A 23,866-nucleotide genomic window follows, 5' to 3' on the forward strand; every position below is an offset into this window, starting at 1 on the left:
GCAAATAGTGAATAATTATTAATGAATAAACTGTGTTTTTCAAGTACAATACAATATATTACCGAGATGTTCAGTCCAATATAACATCAAAGAATCCAACAAACACACACAAAACAGAGTAACTAAATTACAAAAGTTCATCACTTCTTCAGGAAACAAGTACCGGTAAGTGAAAAATTTTTCAAGAAGAATCACTATTTCTTAAAAGACACGACGGGTGATTACAGACCAGAATGTTGGGCCAGCTCAGAGACACCTTAGAAATCAACCACAAAAATCCTTCCACACACAAACATCTGCCTCCTGTCCTCCGACTTCCACAGTGTGGCTCAAAAAGCTACCACTTTTAACGCGGTAGCAAATTTTTGAGCAGAACACCAGTTGCCTCCTCGCCGTCTGGAAACGGAAGGGCGCAAGTGAGGAACATTGGCAGTGTGAAACCGCCAAGCTGCCCCAAGCTGCATCCGGCTTTAAAAAAAAAACTGTTCAGAGTGCATGAGTGTGCATGCATGAGCATTAGCGCATGCATGTGCATAACCACTAAAATGTATGAGGAAAAAACCCAAACCTAGTGATGGAGATGGTGTGTAACAGCCATCTGATTGCACCTGTGTTGCCCCATGGACAGGATGGGGACAGCTTCCAGGGGAGTGTGTGGAGGCCTTGGGGTGGCACTTTTTGGGCTGACCTGATTTGGGATGCTTCTCATCTGGCCCCAAATGCCCGACTGTTATCAGCCAAAGAATCAGAAGAATCCCAGGTAATGACTGTCTTGTTTCGCTCACTTTCTTCAGTGAACTAACTGGAATAATTGTATACAGAAAGACAAGGTATTCTCAGTGCAAGGCAATATGCAGCAGAGCCAAATTCCAAGGATCCAAGCGGAAATTTCTTATTCATGGGCACCATTCAACTTTATAAAACACAAATCACTAAAAAAATTTTTCAGTAGGTGGTATAGCCTCAAGGCATTTATGCCTTCCGAACCCACACAAACCCTCCCTGAACCTCATGAGGTTCAAGGAGGGTTTGTGGGAGGCATGTTCTCCTAAACTCCTGATTCAGGAACCATGAACCAGCCTGGTTCTTGGTCAAACCGAGGTTCATGGTTCAGTTCATGCTCCCTTTGTTACAACAGCAGCACTGCACAGTTTTAAAACAAATTCTTTTTTACAGGTCCACATTAGCTAGCTTGTATACAGATGTAGTATTTCCAGAGCAATGTCCCCTCTACACCCATGATGGCTCTACTTCCAGTTTTGCTTTGGTAGCTGCAAAACCAGTTTGACCTTAGTCAAATTATCTCTCCCAAATAGACACACCTTATTACAGGCAGCAATGGTGCTATTAAATTACTACCTGTGCTCTGGACACATTATACCAGTACGCAGCTATAAACTGGAAACACTAAACTGTGATGAAAACATATGAAGAGAAAGTAAAAGTCCACAAAGTTCTTTTGACACTAACAGAATTTCAGATGTATCATGATTTACATGAATGGCACCCACTGACTCTGTCAGACACACTTCTTCCAGAATTGTTTGCTTTTGTGCTTCACAAAAAAAACCCTTCAGCAGTTATGCTAACATTAATATTTAAAACTTTGAGATAAAGAATAATTGAATGATGGGTGAAATGAATATCACCTACACATGGAAACAGAAGACTACTTCACAGAACAGGTTAATGTACACACCACTGAATGTGATGCAGATGCACAAGTGTTTTCATGAAGTGCCCTAGTGGTAGGGAGATGTGAGTGATTCTGGACCATACAGGCTATGACCAGTATGCCCCATGGTGAAAGAAGCACATACCATTCCTTCAGATGTGATGGTGTACACTGAAACTTGTAATATATGAAGTGACTTAGACTGACAGGTTTTCCTTTGGGTGGTGCCAAATTCCTGCAGCAAAGCCTTAGCGTTACTAAATTTACAAAGCACAGACTGTAGACAATATAAATTCGGCAAGTTACTGAGAGAGATGAACCATACACAGGGCATTTCTGTACAGAATTTTTTCTGCAGTTTGGCTATCCCCGCCCCCCAGCCTTATACATAGTGTTGTTGCCCTGCAGATCATTTCACAGCTTCTCCCCATGTCTCCAATGTGTGATAATCTCTCATTAGCCAAAGTCGTATTAGTCCACTACACTCTTGATCATAAACTACATGCATCAACATTCCAGAATTGCTCCTCACAATTTCCTGGAGCCCCTTGAATCAAATAGTCCCCTGCAATAAGCACCCAAAATATGATTTCCACAATCCTTTAGGGCAGAGGTGTTGAACTCATTTGTTACAAGAGATGGATCTGACATGAATGTCACTTTGTTGGGCCAGGCCATGTGTACCATAAAATATAATGCCAGCCACTGGAAATATGAACTTTATAAAGGACAGCAGCTAATAAGCTCCAAGTTGGTGTATCTTCACTGCTAGGCCCTGCCCGGAGGGGGGGCAAACCCTTCCTTAGCCCACTCCTGCCACCAGTGCAGTGAGCCCAGAACCCAGGGTTAAAAGCAGCTGGATGCTGCAAACCGCTGGATGTTGCAAGCTCCCTCCTGCCCCTGAGTTATCATGGAAGGCGACTGGGTAAACAAGCTGAGCTAACCCCCCTGTCTGCGGCAGCCCAGGTCAAAGGTCATGTGCATGATGGGATCCAGGCCAAGTAAAGCCCAATATGCTGAAGGTGTCTGTGTGGCAGCAGCTGCCTCTGGCCAAGGCCACTAGATAATCCATGGCAGGGTGATGCTGGGGGTTCGAGCCAGAGATTGTCAGCAAGTTGTGCCATTCCCATGAAGCCACAGCCACCCCAGGTCAAAGGCTGCCAGATCATCTGATGAGGGAGAAGGCACCACATGCTCAAGACCATATGTGTAGAAGAGGGCCCAGGCAAGCCAATATAATGGGAGATCAGGGGCAACACTCCCCTATGAGGTGGCTGCCACCTACCGCTGAAGGCTGCCAGATAGCCTGTGGGGGAGGAAGGCCCGGCCACCGAGTTGTGTGCTTGGTGGCAGGACTAGGCCCCCAATGTGTGGAAGAAACTGCCAAAGAATCCCATGAGCCAAAGCACAATCACCACATGGTTTTTTTGTTTTTGTTTTTTGCAAATATGATGGCATCAATGGCCACCAGCAGGCCCCAGCAAGGAATCATCTGTGCCTCCCCATGTGATCCCTGCAATCATCTGGACAGCATACCTGGGACTGCAGGCTGAGCGGAGAGCAGTATGATCTGATCTTGGAACCCTGAGCCAGCATGAATGTGGCTGCAGAGGCTCCCAATTCAGGGCTGTCCCTGAAGTGAAGGAGTCTGCTTGACTGCTGCAGACAAGGTTGTTCTGCCCTGCTGAAGCCACAATTGGAACAGCTGTGCCCACTAACCCACCCCCCACCAGAAGAGACTCCTGTTCCCTCCCTCTCTCTAGTTGCACACGGGATGGATAAGAGCCCTGGACAGGCCAATCTATTCCCTGGGCCTTATGTATGACACCCCTGCTTTAGGGCCTTTCCACCATTTTTTGCCTAACAGAAGCTAATATGATCCAGATGGGCAGCCTGAACAATGTGTTGGTCTGAAGAAGTAGAACAAAGAACAAAGTAGTCCAGCGGCACCTTTAAGACCAGCAAAGTGTTATTCAAGGTATAAGCGTTTGTGTGCAAGCACACTTCAGATACAATGGAATAAAAAACAGAAATAACAGCAAGAAACTAGTATGGCTGAGCGAGATGAGTTATCCTCTGCAAGCAAGATGGGATGTTGGCTCTAAGGCTGATGGGAGTTCTATTTACAGACCATCACATATTTTTCAGAGACATTCTGTTATGGTTGTGCTGGAAGGAGGGAAAAGTTAGGGTTCAATTCAAGTTGCTGGGTATTACCTACGAAGCCAATCATCTCCTGGGACCTCACACATCTGCAGAACCACCTCTCCAATATACTCCAGTGCAGCAACTTGGCTCCTTGGAGCAAAGCCTTCTGCAGGTGCCCCTCCCTGGCAAATGGGTAAGACTGACAGCTGCCAGGTCTGCGTGGGTACCACTGGGTGGAATGGCCAGCCTGATGAGGTCAGGAGGGCTCCCACGCTACTATCATGTTACAGAATGTAAAGTGGAACTGTTCAGAAAGGCTTTCTTATAAAGGAAATAGGGATATAGTAAAACTGAATTGATCAGGAGGGCACTTTTTAATAAAGGGAACTGGATTGTAGCTTAACTGCCTGTGAAGACAATTTTATGCCATTCCCCCCCTCTTTCTTGCTCCCCCTTCTATTGCATTGTTAATTGGATGTATCACACTGCTTTCATTTAATTCTTTCTGTAACTGTGTGATCCCGTTTTACTGCATTGCTTAATTTATGTATTGTGTTGGTCTTTATCACACTGTTTGATAACTCTGTAATTTGACCTTGAGCCTCAACAAGAACGGTGGACAACAACTGAAGGAAAACAATCAAACCATCCCCTAAGCACCACACCACCCACACAACTGAGACAGGATGCTGACTGCAGTCCTTCAAAGGATGTGGCCATGAAACCTGTGCCTTTAAAATGGGGTGCTGTAATAACTGCATCTGTGCCATGACATTTATGCCAACTCACCATTAATATTTCACTGTATAGCACGTATTCATGCAGAGTAGGAAACAAGGATTCAGAAAGTGCCACCATTCGCCTCTCCATAGCCTTGGAGCACTTGTCAATGCAGCTGGCAACGCCTTTCAGGGTGTCTCCTAGGTCCTCTTCGGAAGCAGACCAAAGTGTATGGATTGGGCCAAATTCCTTCATCTCATAAAAATAGTCTTAAAATTAAAAAAAAAAACCCTTTATTAATGATTTGCATTCTAAACAACAAATCCATGCAGGACAAGAAATTAAACTGGATTTTTAGAACACAGCCAAAGGAGGAATGTGTTCTGCTCCTTTTCCCACCCCTCCGTGAATGAAAACTTTAAGAATGTAATCTATCAATATACAGTGCTTCATGTCAGCTGGATATGGAAAGCACATTAAATATACAGATTACATAAATTAAATATATACACACTAAGTACAGACCTGCAAAGAAGGGTATTATCTTCACATCCAGCTGATGCATTTACTCTTATATTCTGCTCAATCTTTCCTCCCTGTATTTTTGCTCACTTATAACAAGTGGAGATGGGGTTGCTCGACTGGCATCTCCAGCTGCAGTACAGCCATAAGGGGAATATTTATCAACTGAAACTCCTGTACATGGCTTAAGAACCTGGAATAAAACTTCCCGCTCATTCCACCTCTCACATTTTAAACCAGAAGCAGTTCATGTTCCACCAACCCCAAGCAGCCACAACCAACCCCAACTAGTGGGGGAAACTGGTCACAATCACCTGACACATTTAATGAGAAATACACTGTGGCAACTTGAAAATACAACAACAAAACCACATCTGAGTTACTACAGAACAGGAATTCTTATTTGACCCTGAGGTAAGAAGAGTTGGTCAAAGACCTTGTCATAGATGAACAATGAACACTTCCATTTCACTGGTGAGGAACAGAGGCTCACACATGTGATTAGCCCAAGACCAGTAATGAATCCACAGGAGATTAATAAAACAACTTGTTTTGAAGAACAGCAATTTATGTCAGTGCTCTTAAATACAAAGCAATGTTTTATAGCTAGGGAACTGACTGTCTCAGACACATGCAAGGATTAGGCTGAAATGTTATACTTGGGCTTCACAAGGCAGTTGCTAAAAGCAACTTTACATCAGAGATTATTCTGAGGAATAAGTACACATTACTGGAAACAGAAGAGCATCATTTGGGGGCCAGGCAACATTCACAGCAAGTTTCAAAGACCTGTTCTTGAACATGGTCATTTAAATTGTAAAAAAGCAATACATTTAAAGAGTATTTGTTGTTACTTTTTATACTTTCTAATTATTAATTAAAAATACAGATGCTTCCAAGTATAACACATGTGGCCTTTTAACATACAGAATCTGAAACAAACAGTAATGATGATGATGATAATTAAAAATAACCCATCACCAGTACACACATCCCCATACACCCTAATTCTATATGCCCACCAGTCATGCAAATATCTCCCCCTGTACAGAAATCAACTCCCAGACTTACTTGTCATATCACCAGTTCACACATTGCAATTACATGATACGCACATGGCCCTCATAAGGACACTGGATCAGATGTCAGCCTGGAGTACCAGGCTGGAAACTCAGTTTCCGGGTGTACAAATGTCTGATTTGGATTGGGATCCTGGCACACAAGAAGAGCTTTAAGCCCCACCTTGCACCATTTTCTGAACTGAAATGGCACTAGGAACCTGCTATTTGCCCCTTTGGCAAAACTTATGTCTATCAGTATATGCAAGCTTCCCCAGTTGGGTAAATGGTAGTCCTCAGGGTCATTTCATGTAGGGATAATTGCATTTGACTGAAGCCCCTTCTCCCCATATATCACAGTCATAATCCAGATTGGGCCACACATGCCTGGGACTTACTGCCCAGCTGGGAATTCCAAAAACACAACTCTATGAAGTCCTCAGTAACATATGACTTTGTCAGTACTTGTTAAGACTTCTGTTTGAACAGCAGGCAAATTCTCACAGTACAGTCTCAATGGCAGCAGGGCTGCATAGCCCCCAAAGTCCAGCAGTGACCATTCTCCAGTCCAACAACAGGTACATTTTATGCTGGTGAGAACTGGCAGAACTGGTGTTAGAGAACAAACTGCAGCTCAGAAGACTGTCAATTCAAATCTCATCTCAGTCACAGACTCACCTTAGGCAAGCCACTCTCTCTCAGTCTCAGACCTGCAATATGGGGATAAGAATTCTCACCTACCTTACTGGGCTGTTGAAGGATTGTTACAATAATGTATGAAAAGCACTATATAAACGCCAAGTTCTTCGTTGACACTTCCACCAGCTGCTCTATGGGATGCTGCCATCAGCTACCTCCTCCACAAGGCTGGCCAAATAGCGGGGAGTCAGGCAAGCCAGCAGCAGCTGGCTGGAAGTGTGCCGTTCCACCACAGTGCCAGCCACCTTTCCCTTCCAACAGTGCAGCTCCTCTTCCCTCAGCACAGCAGGCTTTATTTTACACAGTGCCTTTTTTTGAGGATGGAGGGGGCTTGTGTGTCCTAGTGCTAAACTGATCACAGCCCATCATTCTGCTTTGAGTTCTGCATTTCTTGCTGCCACCAGTAAATAGCCCAGGACTCACAGCAGAAGGACAACTGCTAGGAAAGAAGACCCAATGCCTCCTTCTCTCCTTTAAGCCTTTTACAGTGCAATCCAAAGCATGCTTTCCTGGTAGTAAGCCTCAACCAGCAGACTTCGGAATGGTTCTGAGCAGACCTACTTAGTATCACATTGTAAAGGCTGTCCTAGAATAAGTTAGAACTCGGCCATTGTCTGCACAGGGAAAGTTCGCTGCTGCTGCTACGAACAGACACATTAAAAAAAGCAAAAAGGCCAGTGGCTCAGTGGTAGAGCATCTGCTTGGCATTCCAGAGGTCCCAAGTTCAAACACGGGCTCTTCAGTCAAAAGGATCAGGTAGGAGGTAATGTGAAAGACCTCAGCCTGAAACCCTAGAGAGTCACTGTCAGTCTGAATAGGCAATAATGGCCTTGATGAACACCAATGGTCTGATATGGTATAGAAGGCAATTTCATGAGACTTGATATGATATTCTCTAGTAGTAGCAATGTCTACTCTTTTCCCTCTGCAAGAGTTTTGGATAATAGGGAAGCAGTGAATAGAGACCTGCTGGTTTCCACCTTCTTTTCACACAGCTATTTGGAATCTCAAAGAAGGTGGAAAGCAACTGAGAGTTAGCCAGTGATCAACCCGTGGACGTGCTTGGCTTTCATCCTACCAACCTCTTTCTTCCTTATAAACTCTATGAGAGATTTTGTTCAAGAGGCCAATTTTCTGGTTAAAGACATCCACATAGTTGTTCATTTCAGTGAACGCATCAGGACGGTTTTTCAGAGTTCCTCCTCGCATCGAGGATGCAACCGCTTTGACTGTTTGTCCCATTCTGCTCAACAGGCCAGGCCCCTGTTTCTTGTGAGAGGAAAGTTCCTGAAAATTAAGGGAGGGAAGCAAATGTTTATATAGGCAAATGTTTCTTTGTCCATGCCAAATTTGTCCAAATTAAAATAAAATCAATTAAACCGGTCCCCACATCACAGTTTTCCTCTTGCTTTTATGCAGTGATGTACAAAATGTGGGGGCCCCTGGTGGCCATCATAGCTGCCACATTGTGGCCACCTGTGCATCATCACCCCATCCTTTGGACTCTTTGAGGACTTCCATATATTGCCCATCATGGCTTCATCCATAATCCCAGTAAGAATCTCCCAGCAAGAGAATGGGCTTCCTTGGGGATTCACAACATACAGTCAATGGGGTTTTTGAAGTGTAAATGATTTTTCTAGAAGCTTTCTCAAAAAATTCTGTAGCTTTTGGTTCTGTAGAAAACAAGATATTTGCCTTAACACAGTAGTCAAACACAGTAGTCATCACTCCACTAGACTGTATCAAGAAGAGTCCAGACCTTGTGAATGAGCAAACTGGGAGATCCTACATTTATAACAAACACAAGACTTCCTTGCACATGCTGCTTTATTTCAGTTATTCCTCAGTGAAGTATAAAGAGATGAGAAGGAAGCACACAAGCTTAATGCCAAGTTCCTCCCCAAATAAAAGTCTGAGCAGAAGGGGAATATCTTGAATAGGGCCATACTTACAAAAGTCATTCTAAACTTGTTCAGTACCTATTCTGGACACTTGTGGCAAATCATGCATTCTAATTACAACAATAATAGTAATAAAGGTTTATTTACCCAGGCTTGTGCAGTAAGAAAAATTTTTAGATCGTCATTAAAAGTTAAAGTGGGATGATCAGCCACCCGGTTTAAAAATTTATGCAGTGCTTTCCTTCGAGTCTCAATGAAATCATCATTAAATCGTTCCATAACTCCTTTCATTATGAATTTTTCAGGCAACGGCTAAGGAAAAAAAGGGAGGGGGACATGAGCTGCATAATTGTATGCATATCTAGAAATATAACTTTAACAGAGGTAATGAAATATACACTCTGTACGCAAAACAGTGCCTTAAATTCAAATGGCTGGTGTCAGTATTGTTATTGGAAGAAATACAAGTATGAGACCAATAAAAGATAACAAGGGAGAAGGAAATCCCATTCTTCTGCCCCTTAACTTCTTGGTCCCTCCCTTGCTGCTTGTTGTCATATTCTTCCTCTCCTTCTGGTCACATTCTCTCCCACACCCTAGTCCAGTTCCTCACCCCACCATCACCCCCTCACAGCTTCTGGGTCAACCCGAAAACACCACCTAACCTGCAGCAATTTAGGGGTGGGGATTACATCTTGAGGGAGGGTATCCCAAAATGGGGGCAGGGTGACAATAATGAACTTTCCCACAAACTTGAGAGATCTTTTGATTTTGCAGAACCCACATTGGTAACTACGGCTAGCACCGTTGTATGGTTTCTGCCATTTGTTTGGGGACTAGTACTACAAATTAAATACAGTAGCAAAGGAGATTTGAGCACAGACTAAAGAACTGCAGCTGCAAAACCAATGCTGTTCTTAGTTTTCCCCACATGTGCTTTATTTCCGCAGTGGATCACAGTCTTTTACTCAAGTAGACAAGCTAGTATAAATAAGAGTCTAGACCTACAGGAATTATCAGTGTCGGATGTGCTTCTTCAAGTTTTCCCTTTAACCAAAGGAAATCCTGATACCTTCGTCTAACTTCATACTCGCTGGAGTCAAATTCACCACGGGTTGTCTGCAAATCATTTTTAAAAAGCACAAATTATTAACATACTTAAACATGCTTCAGAAATGCATGGGGTACAGTTGCTACTTAGAGACGTGTATGGGAAACAAACTGTGAGATAAGTCAGACTGAGAGATAAATTAGGCTGAGATTGTGTGGTTGGCTCATGGGCACTCAGGAAACTTCTATGGCAGTGCGATAATTTGAACCTGGGTGTCTTAGATCCTAGTCTGACGCTCTGACTGCTGCACCAAGCTTATTCCACTAAGACTCAAAGCAGTTTACACAACCACCCAGGCACACAAAAACCAGACTCTCTAGAGTAAAAGGAAATAAAAAAGGAAATGGAAATCCGGTGTTCTGACTATTTCTATTGTTTCTTTTAATCCAACACAAGAAATAGGTTAAATGAGACCCAGGGATAATAATAACTAGCCAGACTGAGACCAACCTTTTAAATCAACATCCTGAATTCTAACCTTGAATATACTTCCAAATAGGCATGGATCAGATCATCTTTGTAATTTTATCCTGCATTTACAAACAAGGAATCTAATTTGAGCAGCTACTCATATAAAATCAGCAGTTAGCAAGGATATTTTATTGTTGGCCAGTTATATGTAGCCTTTTTATTAAACAAACTGTCAAAAATATATATTCTCTAGGATTAAAAATACTTTTTGGGCCATCAAGTCAAGTTGACTTCTGGTAACCTGTAGTGGGACTTGAAGACAAGGGATGTTCAGAGGTGGCTTGCCATCGCCTGTCTCTGTGTCACGACCTTCGTATTCCCTGGAGGTAGCTTCTGAGATCTGGCAAGAACAGGCTTGCTGGGTTATCCAGGTTGGGGTTAAAAATACCTTTTTAAACTGTCTTATGATTGCCATTTAAGTGTGTGTACACAGGGGAAAAGAGTTCCTTGCAGGGCTAACTGGCACCTTTACAATAACATTACTGTAACCCACCCTTAGGATAATGGCAAAGTATCTTGCAACTATCGCATTCTGACAAACAGCATTAACAACCACCTGTCATTTAGGAGGTGCAGTTACCAGAAGTAAGAGCCCTTTTGAAAGGCTCATCTACCTGGTACATTCTGAATTAAGCCTTGCTGCAAAAAAGAGAACCCTTCCAATCCACTTCCATGTCATTGAGCCATGCTGTTAATGCTCAGGACCAAGATTCAAAGATCTACTTGAGCACTGACTCAGAGCTGGAGCATGTCCAGTGAGATGTCTGTTTTTTAGTTAAATGGCAAGCCATATGACAGAACATGCTGTCAGTAGAGAAACACAAGCCCCTGTGGGTCAGAAGAACTAGCTGAATCCATGCTTATGTCACCAGACCACACTGTACCACTAACGTTCTTGCACTTCTATAAAGGACTCACAATTATTTAGCAATTTTTAAAACTTTCCTTTACAACATCAGTTCCCACCTGCAAATGCACATGTAGCACAGGCTTCCAGCTGCACTTGAAAGTCACACAGTATATTAGCAGAAAGCTCACCTTTGTAACAACTCTGTAGGTGATGAATGTCTCAATGGCAGTGATGTGGCTTTCTGGATCATCAACTGTAATGAAAATATCCTTTAACTCTGGTTCATCTTCAAATTTGTACTGGTTTATCATAGAAGAAGGAGATGTTGGTATCAAAGGACTGAATGAGTTTACCTCCAACAATGACGTATTCTGTGAATAAACAAGACATTTGAAAGATGTTTCACTCCCACCCTGAAGATACACCTCACTGCCATTTGGACAGTAGTAATTGTTAGAAAAGGGGTGGCTAAACTTGCTTAATGTAAGAGCCACATTAAGCATCAGATGTTTGAGGGAGGGAAGGAAGGAAGGAAGGAAGGAAAATAGATGGAGGAGGGAGGGAGAAGTGAAAAGAAAACAATTTTAAATGCATTCTCCAAGCTGCCGGCTGGCTTGGCAAAGTGATTTAAAGAGAGAAATGCCTTATCCAAGCCAGCAGATGGGGCGATGAGGGCTTCAAGAACCACACAATATGTGTGAAAGAGCCACATGTGGCTCCCAAGTCACAGTTTGGCCACCCCTGTGTTAGAGTATCTGATTGCATATAATTTGTGCATTCAACACACTGAAGTGTTACATGTGGCCTTCATATTGTGAGCCACAAACACACACATTATATTTAAGAAACTATGAAACATCCATGTTTCTAGCCCTCAAGGTTGTGGGGACAGACAAGTCATTTTAACATTTCTAAAATGCTGGATACGCAGTATAGTGGGCTGAAGAAAAATTACTGCATTAAATAACAGCTTAGTTTTCACTTGGAGACAAAGCACACTATCAGAAGCCCCAATTATGTATCATTTTTGTACTGCTGATAATATAGTTTGGCAGCTTAGCTCTTTACAGGATCCTATAACACATGAAAGAAAAATCAAGTTATTGACTCATTGCTCTCCAATTAACTGTTGGTTCTATAAAAAGAAAAATTTTATTCTCAAACCCTTTCAAGATGCTTTCCCCAGCAGTTCCGCCCCCCTGCTGACATCTCAACCAGCTGCTCCTTTATTGTCAGGCAACAGCCAGCTTTACAATGGCCATCTCCCGAAAAACTGGCCACTCGGTTATCAATGAAGCAGCAAGGGGAAAAGGGAGTATCAATCAACCCACATGCCACAAAAGCCCTTTAAAAATAGCCTTGGAGACTAGAACTGTGGCGTCACTTTCCCTGACCCACAAAGGTCACACACAGCCTGACTCTTCCCTTCTTTTCAGGCAACCAGAGATACTTTGGAAATAAGCAGGCAGACCCTGTACTGGAAAATGCATTTTTACAGAGCTTTAAAGGACAAATCCAATGTACGTTTTCTGATAGATCACTACATGAAGAGGTCAAGTGAGCCAAAAGGAAACTCCCTGAGCAGCTGCAGTGTTGTGAGAAGAAATGTAAAAACAAGCATTCTACAACCTCTATAATTACAGCAAGCTTAGTGGCTAAGACAGCAAGGTGGAAAGTCCCCCCCCTTTGAAACAAATTTATTAGGTTTACTTTAGGAAAACTGAGCCATCTCTCATCTCATCTGAAATATGGCAATAACATAACTTATGTAACAGAGTTATTACCAGGATTTGTATACCTTTTATTAGCCATATAAATGCTAAGCATTACTATTTGTTTATGTGCCTATATATTTTTATTGAATGATTTTATATGTTACTTTCAGTGCTGCTTTAATGTTTGCCACTTGGGGACCCTATCTGGGTAGAAATGCAGTTTTAAAATGTTTTTAATAATAATAAACAAGTAATTTAAAGATTATTTTAGAAGAAGTAGGGACCCTCAAAAAATCTGTGGCAGCAGCTATCCCACTTCCTCCCTTTCCTTATTTTCCTCTCTCACCACCCCTTCTCTCAGTCTCTCTCACTTTTTCTGTCCTCCAACTACTTCTCTTTTTTTATACCTCTGTTACATATGTTTCTCTCTCTTCTCTCTCCATCATGCCTACTAACTCTCTCTTTTTCTTTCTTCCTCCCCCACCCCTATAACTTTCTCTCTCCCTCACCCATTGTTCTGGTTTTCTTTCCCCCCCCCCCCCCATCACTTGGATCCTGCCTACTGGCAACCCAACTGCTCTCCTCCTCATCTTTTCCCTCCAGATGCCCCCCCCCACCAGCTGAGCCAGGAGGCTGGCTGAAGTCTCACCAGGACTCCTGCCTCTCTCCACCCTCTATCTAGCCTCCTTGAGTGATCATTGAAGGGTTTATGTATCTGGGGAAGTTCTCATGTCTTTGGGGAAGTTCTGAGGGCACACCCTCTCCAGCACTGTTGTTGGGTCCTCCTGTTGTAGGACCCCAGACAACAGGTAATAATAATAATAATAATAATAATAATAATAATAATAATAATAATAATAATATTTTATTTATACCCCGCCCTCCCCGCCAAGGCAGGCTCAGGTAAGGACCCTGCATGGCTTTCTCCCCACTTGCTCTCAGTCTTTGCCACATCCCATCTCTCCCATGCACTCCCAGCCTCCCTGGCTTCCTCTATCACAGGAGTGGCAAGACCTGGCACAACTCCTCACAACACAGCCGAGCCCAGTGTACCCCAGCACAGCTGGGCCTGGCATGGTTTCTTTCAGTGTGACTTCCCCTAGCCTTGGCTGGCTCCCTGGGCACCTGCCTCAGTGCCTCCCCACCTGCCCCTAGCCTCAGCAATGCTAGTGATGGGGGAAGCTGCTTCGAACTTGACTATGCTGAGGGAAGCCGTGCCAGACCCAGCCGTGTTGGGGGAAGCTGCTCTGGGCCTGGCAGTGCCACAACTGGGGGTAGCGACATGCAAGCAGACACTGGCAGTGGAGATGTATTGTGTGTGCAAGCACAGACAATAGCTCCTTGTTTTGGGCTTCCCCCTCCCCCATTTTTTGAAGGTTTTGGATTTTTCTGCAAACCTGGAACATCCTGCAAGTTTGGAGAAAAACTTCTCGTCTCCACCTGTTCCCCATCTGCGAACCTAAGTATTCAAATACAATGGCTACTTGTATATAGATGTTCATGGCAGAGGCAAGACTTGAACTGGGACCCTCCCCAGTCTTAAGAGAATCCTTTACTTACAGATTTTATTTTAAATCACCCTGAATGCAGCATTGTGTGGAAGTTGAGAGGAAGAATGGTGTAGCAGTTAGAGAGTTGAGCTGGGGCTGGGAAGATCTGTGTCATGAAGCTTACTGGGCCAGTTGCTTTCTCTCAGTTTAATCTACCTCACAGGATTGTTCTGAGGATAACACATAGGAGGAGAGAACCATACATCACTCTGAACTTTCTGGAGGAAAGACAGGGATAAAATTGTGATAGATATAACAGCCGATGGCTCATAACCTTAGCCACTGCACAACACAAGCTCTGTCTTCACAAAAGATAATTTGAGGCAAACTGTGATAGGTGCCAGTCAGATTTTGATGCTTGACAGAAGCAAACTGCAAAAGCAAAAGCAGTCTTCTCAGGAACAACTCTGTAACCTTTTAAAACAGGATTGCCTCAGCTCCAGATACAGAATATAAAAGGTCCTGTACATCTAATGCCAACTGGGCACAACAATCAAGGGGGCAGGCATACTTTATTTTCTTCTAAGATAACACTCAGGGTTCCTGTGCTCCAGGGGCACCATTAGGCTACATGGCCAGGTATTTTATAAAATGTATGTACTTCATGTTTATGTTTTGAGTAATAATGTGGATTATTAAATTTGACAGCTTTAAGATTCTCATTTTTCACTGCTTAGAGAGCCATTTTATTTCCATTGTTCAAGCTGCAAGAAATGATATATGAAGTCAATTTACTCCTAGGCACTCATGCACTAGGAAAAAAATAATGTTTTGGTTAGGCAGCAAACTTTGCAAGTGAATACATAGAAGGAGCAGAAACAGGGAAATTCCCATCTTGTTAATAATACGTTTGGAGGAATGCTTCTATTAACATTTGCACAAACTAGTTTTACAATCTGGAGATGAAAGCTGGTTGCTCTCCTCTGAAATGAGGTATGTAAATATCTCAAGTAGCATTTTTACAAAATAACTTGACTACATGTGTAAAATCTTGGAGCTATCAAAAGCAGAATGCAAATCTCCAATGAGTTCATTCACAGAAACTAGGAATGGTAAAGCTGATTGATCTGAAAATTACATATACACATAGATATTAGATTTTACTGATCCAGCGACAAACTTGAAGGTACTCAAAAAGACATAATGGAAGTTCCTGGAATATGTTGGTGAGGGCCAAACCTATGACTCCTTTTATCATTTCTGCAATTCCAGCTGTATATTGGGTCACATATTTGATAGATACCCTAACTTTTAGTTGGTCACTCTTATTGGCAGTTCAAAATGGTTGTAAGAAATGTGGCTGACAAACAAGGCCTTTCCCCATTCTGCCACAGAAACACAGCTTCTCATGAGTCAGGTTCTTTTACATGCAAGCTAGCATGCATAAGCTGATTGCCCTTGCCAACAGTGTCACTTTTGGTGCAGAGCAGAGAAGTTGTGGGAGTTTACGTGGGTCAGTCTCCTCCCCTCAAGCTGGTTTGGGTCCTTCAGTGTTACAGATGTCTATTTTACCCATCCACATGCACAATCTGAAACCCTGCAGAAGGAAATGTATTGGTACAGGAGGGGGTGGGCAGTGGAGATTTGAATACTCTTTTTAACTCACACCACACCCTCTTGCTGTTCTTCTCTATGGAGAAGAAAAAGGCTGTTGGAGTTTGCTTGCATATCTTGACATCTTCTTATAGGTACTGCTGTATTATATGTGCATTGATCACAGAGCAAGTAGAAGATATTAAAATATTGCATGACGTTTGGTCTATAGCGATCAGGTCTAAAACTGTGGCTGTGAGCCTGCCTAAAATGTAAAAAAAATTAATCCTTCTACCTCTGAGGGTGCTTCTGACAGAGGGAGATTTCTTTGTTTAAAACAATTTTATTCCAGTAACATATGGTAACAATCAATTCTTGCATTATTAATTACTTCTTTTTATCTATCCCATATATTACTTTTCTAACCCCTCCTCCCCCCGTTACTTGACCCCCGCCGGTGTTGTATACTTAAAATATCAATATTTAAAGGTACCCTTAACTAATAAAACAAAAATTTCTATTTTTCTTTCATCACCATATTTCTCATATTTCATCCACGTATTCAACAAATTATTTCTTATAGAATGGTGAGAGAAAAAAACCCATCTTTTTTCCCATAGTACATATAAGCGTGCCAGCCGAATTTATTTCCATGACCTTGCAACGCCAAAAATTTTCTGTTTAGTAGCATCACCCATTCTTTTATCCACACTAAGCAGACTGCTTCATGATATAGTTTTAAATCTGGTAATTGGAATCCTCCTCTCTCTTTTGCATCTGTTAAAATTTTCATTTTGATCCTTGATTTCTTCCCAGCCCAAATAAATTCTGAGATCCTCCTCTGCCATTGGTTAAACTGTTTGCTGTCTTTCACAATCAGAATAGTTTGAAATAAATACATTATTCTTGGTAAAATGTTCATTTTAATTGCAGCTATTCTTCCTAGTAATGACAAATTAAGTTTATTCCATTTTAGCATGTCTTCATCCATTTTACACCATAGCTTCTCATAATTATTTTTCTTCATTGTTATCTCCACACCCAAATATTTTACCTTCGAGGTAACTTCACAACCCGTTAGCTTTTGTAACTCCTTTTGTTTACTTACTTGCATATTCTTACATAAAATTTTTGATTTTTCTTTATTTATATAAAATCCCGCCAATTCTCCATATTCTTGTATTTTAGCTAACAGCAAGGGTGTTACTTGAGTTGGATTTTCATTTATAAACATTATATCATCTGCAAATGCTCTATATAAGTAAATCCTTTTATTTTTAATCCTTCTATTTCTTTGTCTTCTTGAATTTGCATCAGCAAAATTTCAAGTGTCATTATAAACAACTGCGGAGAGAGCGGACACCCTTGTCTTGTACCTTTATTAATTATCAAATCTTCTGTAAGGTCTGCATTTATACATAGCCTTGCACGTTGTTCAGTATATATTGCTTTTATCATCCTTATAAAGTCTTCTCCCAACTCTATTTTCTCCATAACTGCAAACATAAAGTCCCAGTTTAGATTATCAAATGCTTTCTCTGCATCCGCAAAGAATAATGCTACTTCCTTTTCTAGTTTGTGCAAATGTTAATAATGAAATCGGTCTATAATTTTTTACATTCGTGACATCTCTATCTTTTTTTTGAATTAACGAAATTACTGCTTCCTTCCATGTATTTGGTATTTTACCTTTTAATCTTATCATGTTCATCAATTTTTGGAGTTTCGGTATTAATTCCTCTTTAAATGTTTTAAAAAACTTAACTGTATATCCATCTGGCCCAGGAGCCTTTCCAATTTTCATTGCTTTGATCGCTGCTTCAATCTCTGTTCTTTCAATTGGCACATTCAAAACTTTTTTCATATTTTCTGTTAAGGGTGCTATTTTAATATTTTGTAAATATAGTTCCATCTTTTCTTTCTTTATTTTAACACCCTAATTTAGCATAATATTTTAAAAATTCTCTTTTTATTCCTTCTCGATCCACCATCTCTCTTCCATCAACCACAATCTTACTAATAATTTTACTTTCTCTCTTCTTTTTCAATTGCCAGGCCAGGTACTTTCAAGGTTTATTTGCTCCTTCAAAAGACTTTTGCTGTAATTTTTTCATATTCCATTCCAATTCTTTATTTAACAAATGTCTCATTTGTGTTTGTAATAGTGTAATCTCCCTCATAATTTTCTTTTTCCCTAGCCTTTTCCTTAATTCACCTTCTTTTTTCTTTATTTCATTTTGAATGTCCGACATCTGTTTATCTTTTGCCCTCTTATCTTTGTTGTTTAATGTTATCAATATTCCTATCATTACTGCCTAATAGGCATCCCATACCATCTGGAATTCAATATCTTCTCTGTTGTTTATTTGGAAGAAAGCTTTGGTCTCGTTTTCTAGCGATGTCACTATTTCTTTATTCTGTAGTAAATTTTCATTTAATCTCCATCTTCTTGATTTTTTCAATGAATTTGTAATCCACATTATTGGGTTATGATCAGCTCCTATTTTAGGCAAAATCTCAATTTTCTTTGTTATAAGGCCCAAATCTTTAGTGCCCCACAACATGTCAATTCTAGAAAAAGAATTATGTCTTGCTGAAAAAAAGGTATAGTCCCGTACATCAGGATTAAATTTCCTCCATATATCTTCCAGATTTTCTTGTTTAACCAGTTCAAAAAAAGATTTTGGCAAATTTCCTTTATTATTTTTTTTGTCCAGATCTATCCAATGCATTCTGAATTGTTCCATTAAAGTCCCCCATTATCAAAACTTGATCATATGTCAATTCATCAAGTTGTTGTGTAATATCCTTTTTAAAAAATACATCTTTCGCTCCATTTGGCGTGTACAATCCCAATAACAACATTTTCTTCCCATTCAAATTTATTTCTACTGCTACAAATCTTCCATTTTTATCTTTAAGTACTAATTTTGGATCCAATTCCTGTTTAACATAAAAAATCACTCCCCTTTTCTTCTGCTCAGCCAGGGAATAAAATTCTAATCCCAGTTGTTTATTCCATAAAATTTTATAATCCTTCTGTTTTATATGTACTTCTTGTAGACAAACTATATTGCAATTTTGCTTTTTAATCCAATGAAATGTTGCCCTTTTTTGTGGTGAATTTTGTCCATTTACATTCCAAGATAATAATTTGTAATCCATCATGGTGCAAATTCTTTATGTTCTTCATAAAATCTACACAGTTCCTGTTCATTTGTAATTGTGGTTCTTTTTCCTGGAAGTTCAAAGCTCAAACCTTCAGGTATTATCCATCTATACCTCATTTCATTGTCCCGTAATTTCTCTGTCAGTTTTTTGTATGTTCTTCTGTCATTTATCACTCGCCTTGGTAATTCCTTCATGATTCTTACTCTGCTACCTGCCACTATCAATTTCTTTTTAAAATTTTTGTTCATAATCTTTCCCACCATTTCTTTTGTCATATATCTTATGACCACATCTCTTGGTAGATTTTTTTTTGCATAGAATGAGTTCACTCTATACATATAGTCATACATATTTTTAGTCTCTTCAGGATCTTCCTCCAAAAATTCTGCAATTATTTTTATTATATATTCTTTTAAGTCACTCTCTTCCTTTTCAGGTACTCCTCTCAGACTTATCTGAGTCTCCATCAATTTGCAGTTATGGATTGCCACTTTTTCCTGTATTTTCAACAAGGTGGAATCATGTATTTTCATTCTCCCTTCTACCTCCTGCACTTTCTTAGATGTTTCCTCAGTCTCATTTCTGAGATCCTCAATATCTTTTTAAATCTCTTCTATAATTTCTTTCTTAGAGGCAGTTATCATGTCCTTAATACCTTTCATCATTCTAGCCTCCATTGCCTCTAATTGTTCCTGCATTTTCTCCAGAGAGGTCGCCCTTGTATGGGTTTGCTTATGCTCTGACATTTAAAAACATCAAAAATTTTATTCTCATCAATTTAAAATTTAACTATCAAATTCAAAAGATTAGAGCTTGCTTTTTCCAACAAGCCTAATTTCACCGTCCTCAGAGCCTCCTAGGCTGAGATATTAATTTTTAAAATTTTTATTTCTTTCAAATGGCGGTTGCAACTTTCTACTTTCCTTTAAAAATATTTTCCCTTTAAAAGCTTCTAAAATCCAATATTGACAATAATGTCCAATAGTATTTATTTTTTCATCACCATCTCAATTATTTCCAAAAATTATTAATGTCCCGAACACCTTAAAATTATTATTTTAATGTTGACCTCCTTGCAATGGCCGCCGATGTTTTTCTGTGGCATTATAGTCCTCGAGTAGGCTTTTCATCTAATGCTTCCTGCTTTACTTGCCACCAAATCCCGTTTTTGCTGGTAGAGAGATCTCACGATACTTGATGTACTTCCTGTGTTGACTGTGTATGCTGCAGGTCTGTGACGATGGTGTTCTTTTTTCAAAACCGCAAGTAGACCAAACAATAAATTCCTTCTCACTTTTTAGCATTGTCCTTTAAATTTCAAAAGTCCAAATTTTACCTCTTTGTCCCTTCTTCTTCCAAGCTTTCTAGATTTCCATTTCCCACCTTTTGAATTTATTCTGTTTAACTTTAAATAGTCCCGGAATGAAAGAAAGTAATCTGTACCTTTTCTGCAAATTATCCAGATCCACACTGGTCTTGTGTAGCTTTAGATATTTAGTAATGTCCAAGAAGGTTAGGATTCTGTTGAGCTTATGTCAAATAAATGACTCTGGAAACTTCTGCAGATGATGAAAATGCAACTCTTCTCCGGAGACCCCGCAAAGCCCCTCTTCTCCAGAGACCCCCCGGGACTCCCTTTTAGCCAAGGTAAATCTCCTCAAAGTTTTCTGTGCATATCTTGGACTAATCTCTAACTGAGAAAAGTAGGCAGTAGGCATTAATTTGCCTTCCACTACCCCGAACAGCAGTTCCAGCTTGCTCCCTTTATGAGAAGCAGCTCAGCTCGGCATTTTCCTTCCCCGGAAGTCCCCTGACAGGGGGAGATTTCTGATCAGTGCCTACCTCATGCCCCTAGAGTTCAAGGAGTAGAAGAAATGACACTTCTTTCCAACTTCCTTCTACCACTAATTGCCACCCACATTGGCATATACCCCTTATTGTAGATACAATGAGGACAGGGCAGCATCCTTCCTCCTTATTCCTTGCTGCTATTTCTTCCAGAAACAGAGGATAGAGTGACTGCTTGCAAGGGCAGTTCACAGACTGACCACATTACGGAGAAGGCTGAAGAAGTGATCCGAAGATGAGGAAGAGGCATGGAGGGAAAGGATTTAAACAAAGTTGACAGCCGAGAAGGAGGGATGTGCTGTTAACAAAAATGAATATCAGGCCGGCGATGAGTGGATGGGGGTAGAAGTGGCTAGAACAGGAACTGAAGGAGAACCAAGGGAAATCAGGCAAGGGCTGGTGAGGTTTCCATCCCATAGCACCTTTCCCCAATACATATTTCATACCACCACCCTCTTCCCGAAATCCCACTTAACTAAAATTGCTGTTATTTTCAAGAACCCAGGAGATAGTCCTGACCTGGATAGCCCAGGCAAGCTCAATCTTGTCAGATCTTGGAAGCTAAGCAGGGTTGGATGGGAGACCACTTTGAAATACGATAGATAGATAGATAGATAGATAGATAGATAGATAGATAGATAGATAGATAGATAGATGATAGAAAGAAAGAAAGAAAGAAAGAAAGAAAGAAAGAAAGAAAGAAAGAAAGAAAGAAAGAAAGAAAGAAAGAAAGAAAGAAAGAAAGAAAGAAAGAAAGAAAGAAAGAAGCAGGCTTTATTCAGTCACCTCCCTGAATATCCTCGAGGCCCTCAATAAGGGTTGGTCACCATGACTTTCAGGTGCACACACACTCACACATCCACACACACACATATAAATACAAAAATACAATTTTTTTGGTATATTTAAGAATTAAAATGTTGACTTACAATGTGTGTGTGTTTTTAAAGAAATTCTTGTACACAGAGCAGAAATATTATTTTTGCATTAGCTGGTTTATTTTTAAACATTATGAAGGGTACAATTCATAAATGATTCATTAATGCCTCTTAGGCTTATATTCAGTAACATATCTGAACCGTCAAATTGAAGATGCTGACATTTAGATTTTTCACTCCATAAATTTCTGTCATAAACAGATCTGTGAACATGTATTTTCAAGAATGAAAAATGTGTGTTGCCTCTTACAGCTGTTCTGTGAATGTTCTTTTGCTTAATTTTTTAGAAAGACAGCAGCTTTAAATGTTTGCCATGTTGAACAGCTGATTATCAGCCAATAGGCTCAACAGTGTAGCTTTGCATTTCAGATTGGAATTATGGAGTTAGAGCTGGTAGCCAGCCACCTCAGAAAATTGTGAAACTCAGTGCTTTTTTGGTAGAAAAAGTCCAACAGGAACTCATTTGATATTAGGTCACACCCCCTGATTTCACCATTGTTTCACACAGAGCTTTTTTGTAGAAAAAGTCCAGCAGAAACTCATTTGCATATTAGGCCACATACCCCTGATGCCAAGTCAGCCGGAACAGCGTTCATGTGCATTCCTGCTCAAAAAAAAGCCCTGGTAAAATTGACTCAGCCTCATGATTCTTCCCAAAGACCCAGATGACTTTCATGCCAGTCTTCTGATTGTTTATACATACATTCCCTGCCTCAGAATACCCCTGTTATGGACTTCCTGTTTGCAAGGCTTTCTGTATATTCCAATCTCAGTTGGTCAGCCTGACTGGATTATGCTTTCAGGGATTTTACCAATAATCTCACCATCGCTCATCCCACTGACCTGACTGCAAACTATTTTGATAATTATTTTTGGCTGACCTACCTCACCATAGTTCGTTTTCAAATCCAAATGACTTAACACCAAAGCTTTGGGTTTGGATGTTATCCCTGTGCAGACAGCACCCTGCTCTACTGTTCATGACCTAAGCCTCCAGGAACATCTGTCATGACTGAACCAGTGTTAACTAGCTAAGGAAGAGCAAGCTGAAGCTGCATCCAGATAAGACAGAGGTAATGCTGGTTGGGAAGGCTGATGTTTCAGAAGCACTGGGTCCACTTGTGGTGGATGAAGTGGAGTTGGCATCTGCAGAGCAGCCTAGGAACTCAGGGGTACACATGAACAAAGCCCTGTTGTTTGAAAAGCAGATCTGTGGGGTGGCCAAATTTGTCTTCTACCAGTTGCATTTGGTTTGCCAATCTTCCCCATTCCTACTCTCAGCTGACCTGAGCATTCTGAGCCAACCTCGTGGCTAGCCTACTGTAACATGTCTATGAGGAGCTGCCTTTAAAGACAACCAGGAAATTTTAATATGTTCAGAATGTGAAGGCTCAATTGGTGTTAGGAGCTGGCTGTCAGGAATATATTTTGCCTTCTTAAAAGCAGCTTCATTGGCTGCCAATTTATTTCTGAGTTCAGTTCAAAGTGTTGGTTATGATCTTTAAAATACTTCCCAGACTAAAATCCTCCCCTGTACATCTTTGTGTGCCAGCTATAATCTTCATCTTGCTACATTCTGAGTGTTCCCTCGCTAAAGGTGCCCTCCCTGGCATCAACAAAGTCCTGTAGTTTCTCGATGGTTGTTCCCACTCTATAGAACAGGTTCCCATAGGAGGTGCAGTGGCACCACTCTTGGAAAAGGAGGTCTGTGAGGTTATTTTATTGACAGAGCTTTTAATGTTGCAGTCATTTCATTGGGTTGTGTGTGTGTATGGGGGGAGTATTGATATTTTAAATTCAGGATTATAAACTGCCTTGAGCCATGGGGAAAGACAGGACATAAATGTTTTAATAAAGCAACAAGAACAAAGAAGCAAACAAGGACACAAACTAGTCCAGATTATAGCTCTGGGCTTGAATGCATTCCTGTCTTGCATCTTGATATGATGATTA

At 40.8% G+C, this 23,866-nt stretch overlaps 1 protein-coding gene across 1 annotated transcript in view; it reads right to left on the reverse strand.

Annotated features, from left to right (window-relative positions):
* The window catches only part of SNX7 (sorting nexin 7), a 57,683-nt gene that overhangs the window by 28,261 nt on the left and 5,556 nt on the right, over nt 1-23,866 (reverse strand). Inside the window, exons 2-6 of the mRNA XM_060232209.1 lie at nt 11,347-11,529; nt 9,735-9,845; nt 8,874-9,038; nt 7,905-8,109; nt 4,613-4,812 (exon numbers count right to left, since the gene is read on the reverse strand). Coding sequence (XP_060088192.1) covers nt 4,613-4,812; nt 7,905-8,109; nt 8,874-9,038; nt 9,735-9,845; nt 11,347-11,529 — 864 coding nt within the window. The remainder of the gene's footprint in view (nt 1-4,612; nt 4,813-7,904; nt 8,110-8,873; nt 9,039-9,734; nt 9,846-11,346; nt 11,530-23,866) is intronic.

Source organism: Heteronotia binoei, chromosome 2, assembly GCF_032191835.1.
Source record: "Heteronotia binoei isolate CCM8104 ecotype False Entrance Well chromosome 2, APGP_CSIRO_Hbin_v1, whole genome shotgun sequence".
Taxonomy (NCBI): Eukaryota; Metazoa; Chordata; class Lepidosauria; order Squamata; family Gekkonidae; genus Heteronotia; species Heteronotia binoei.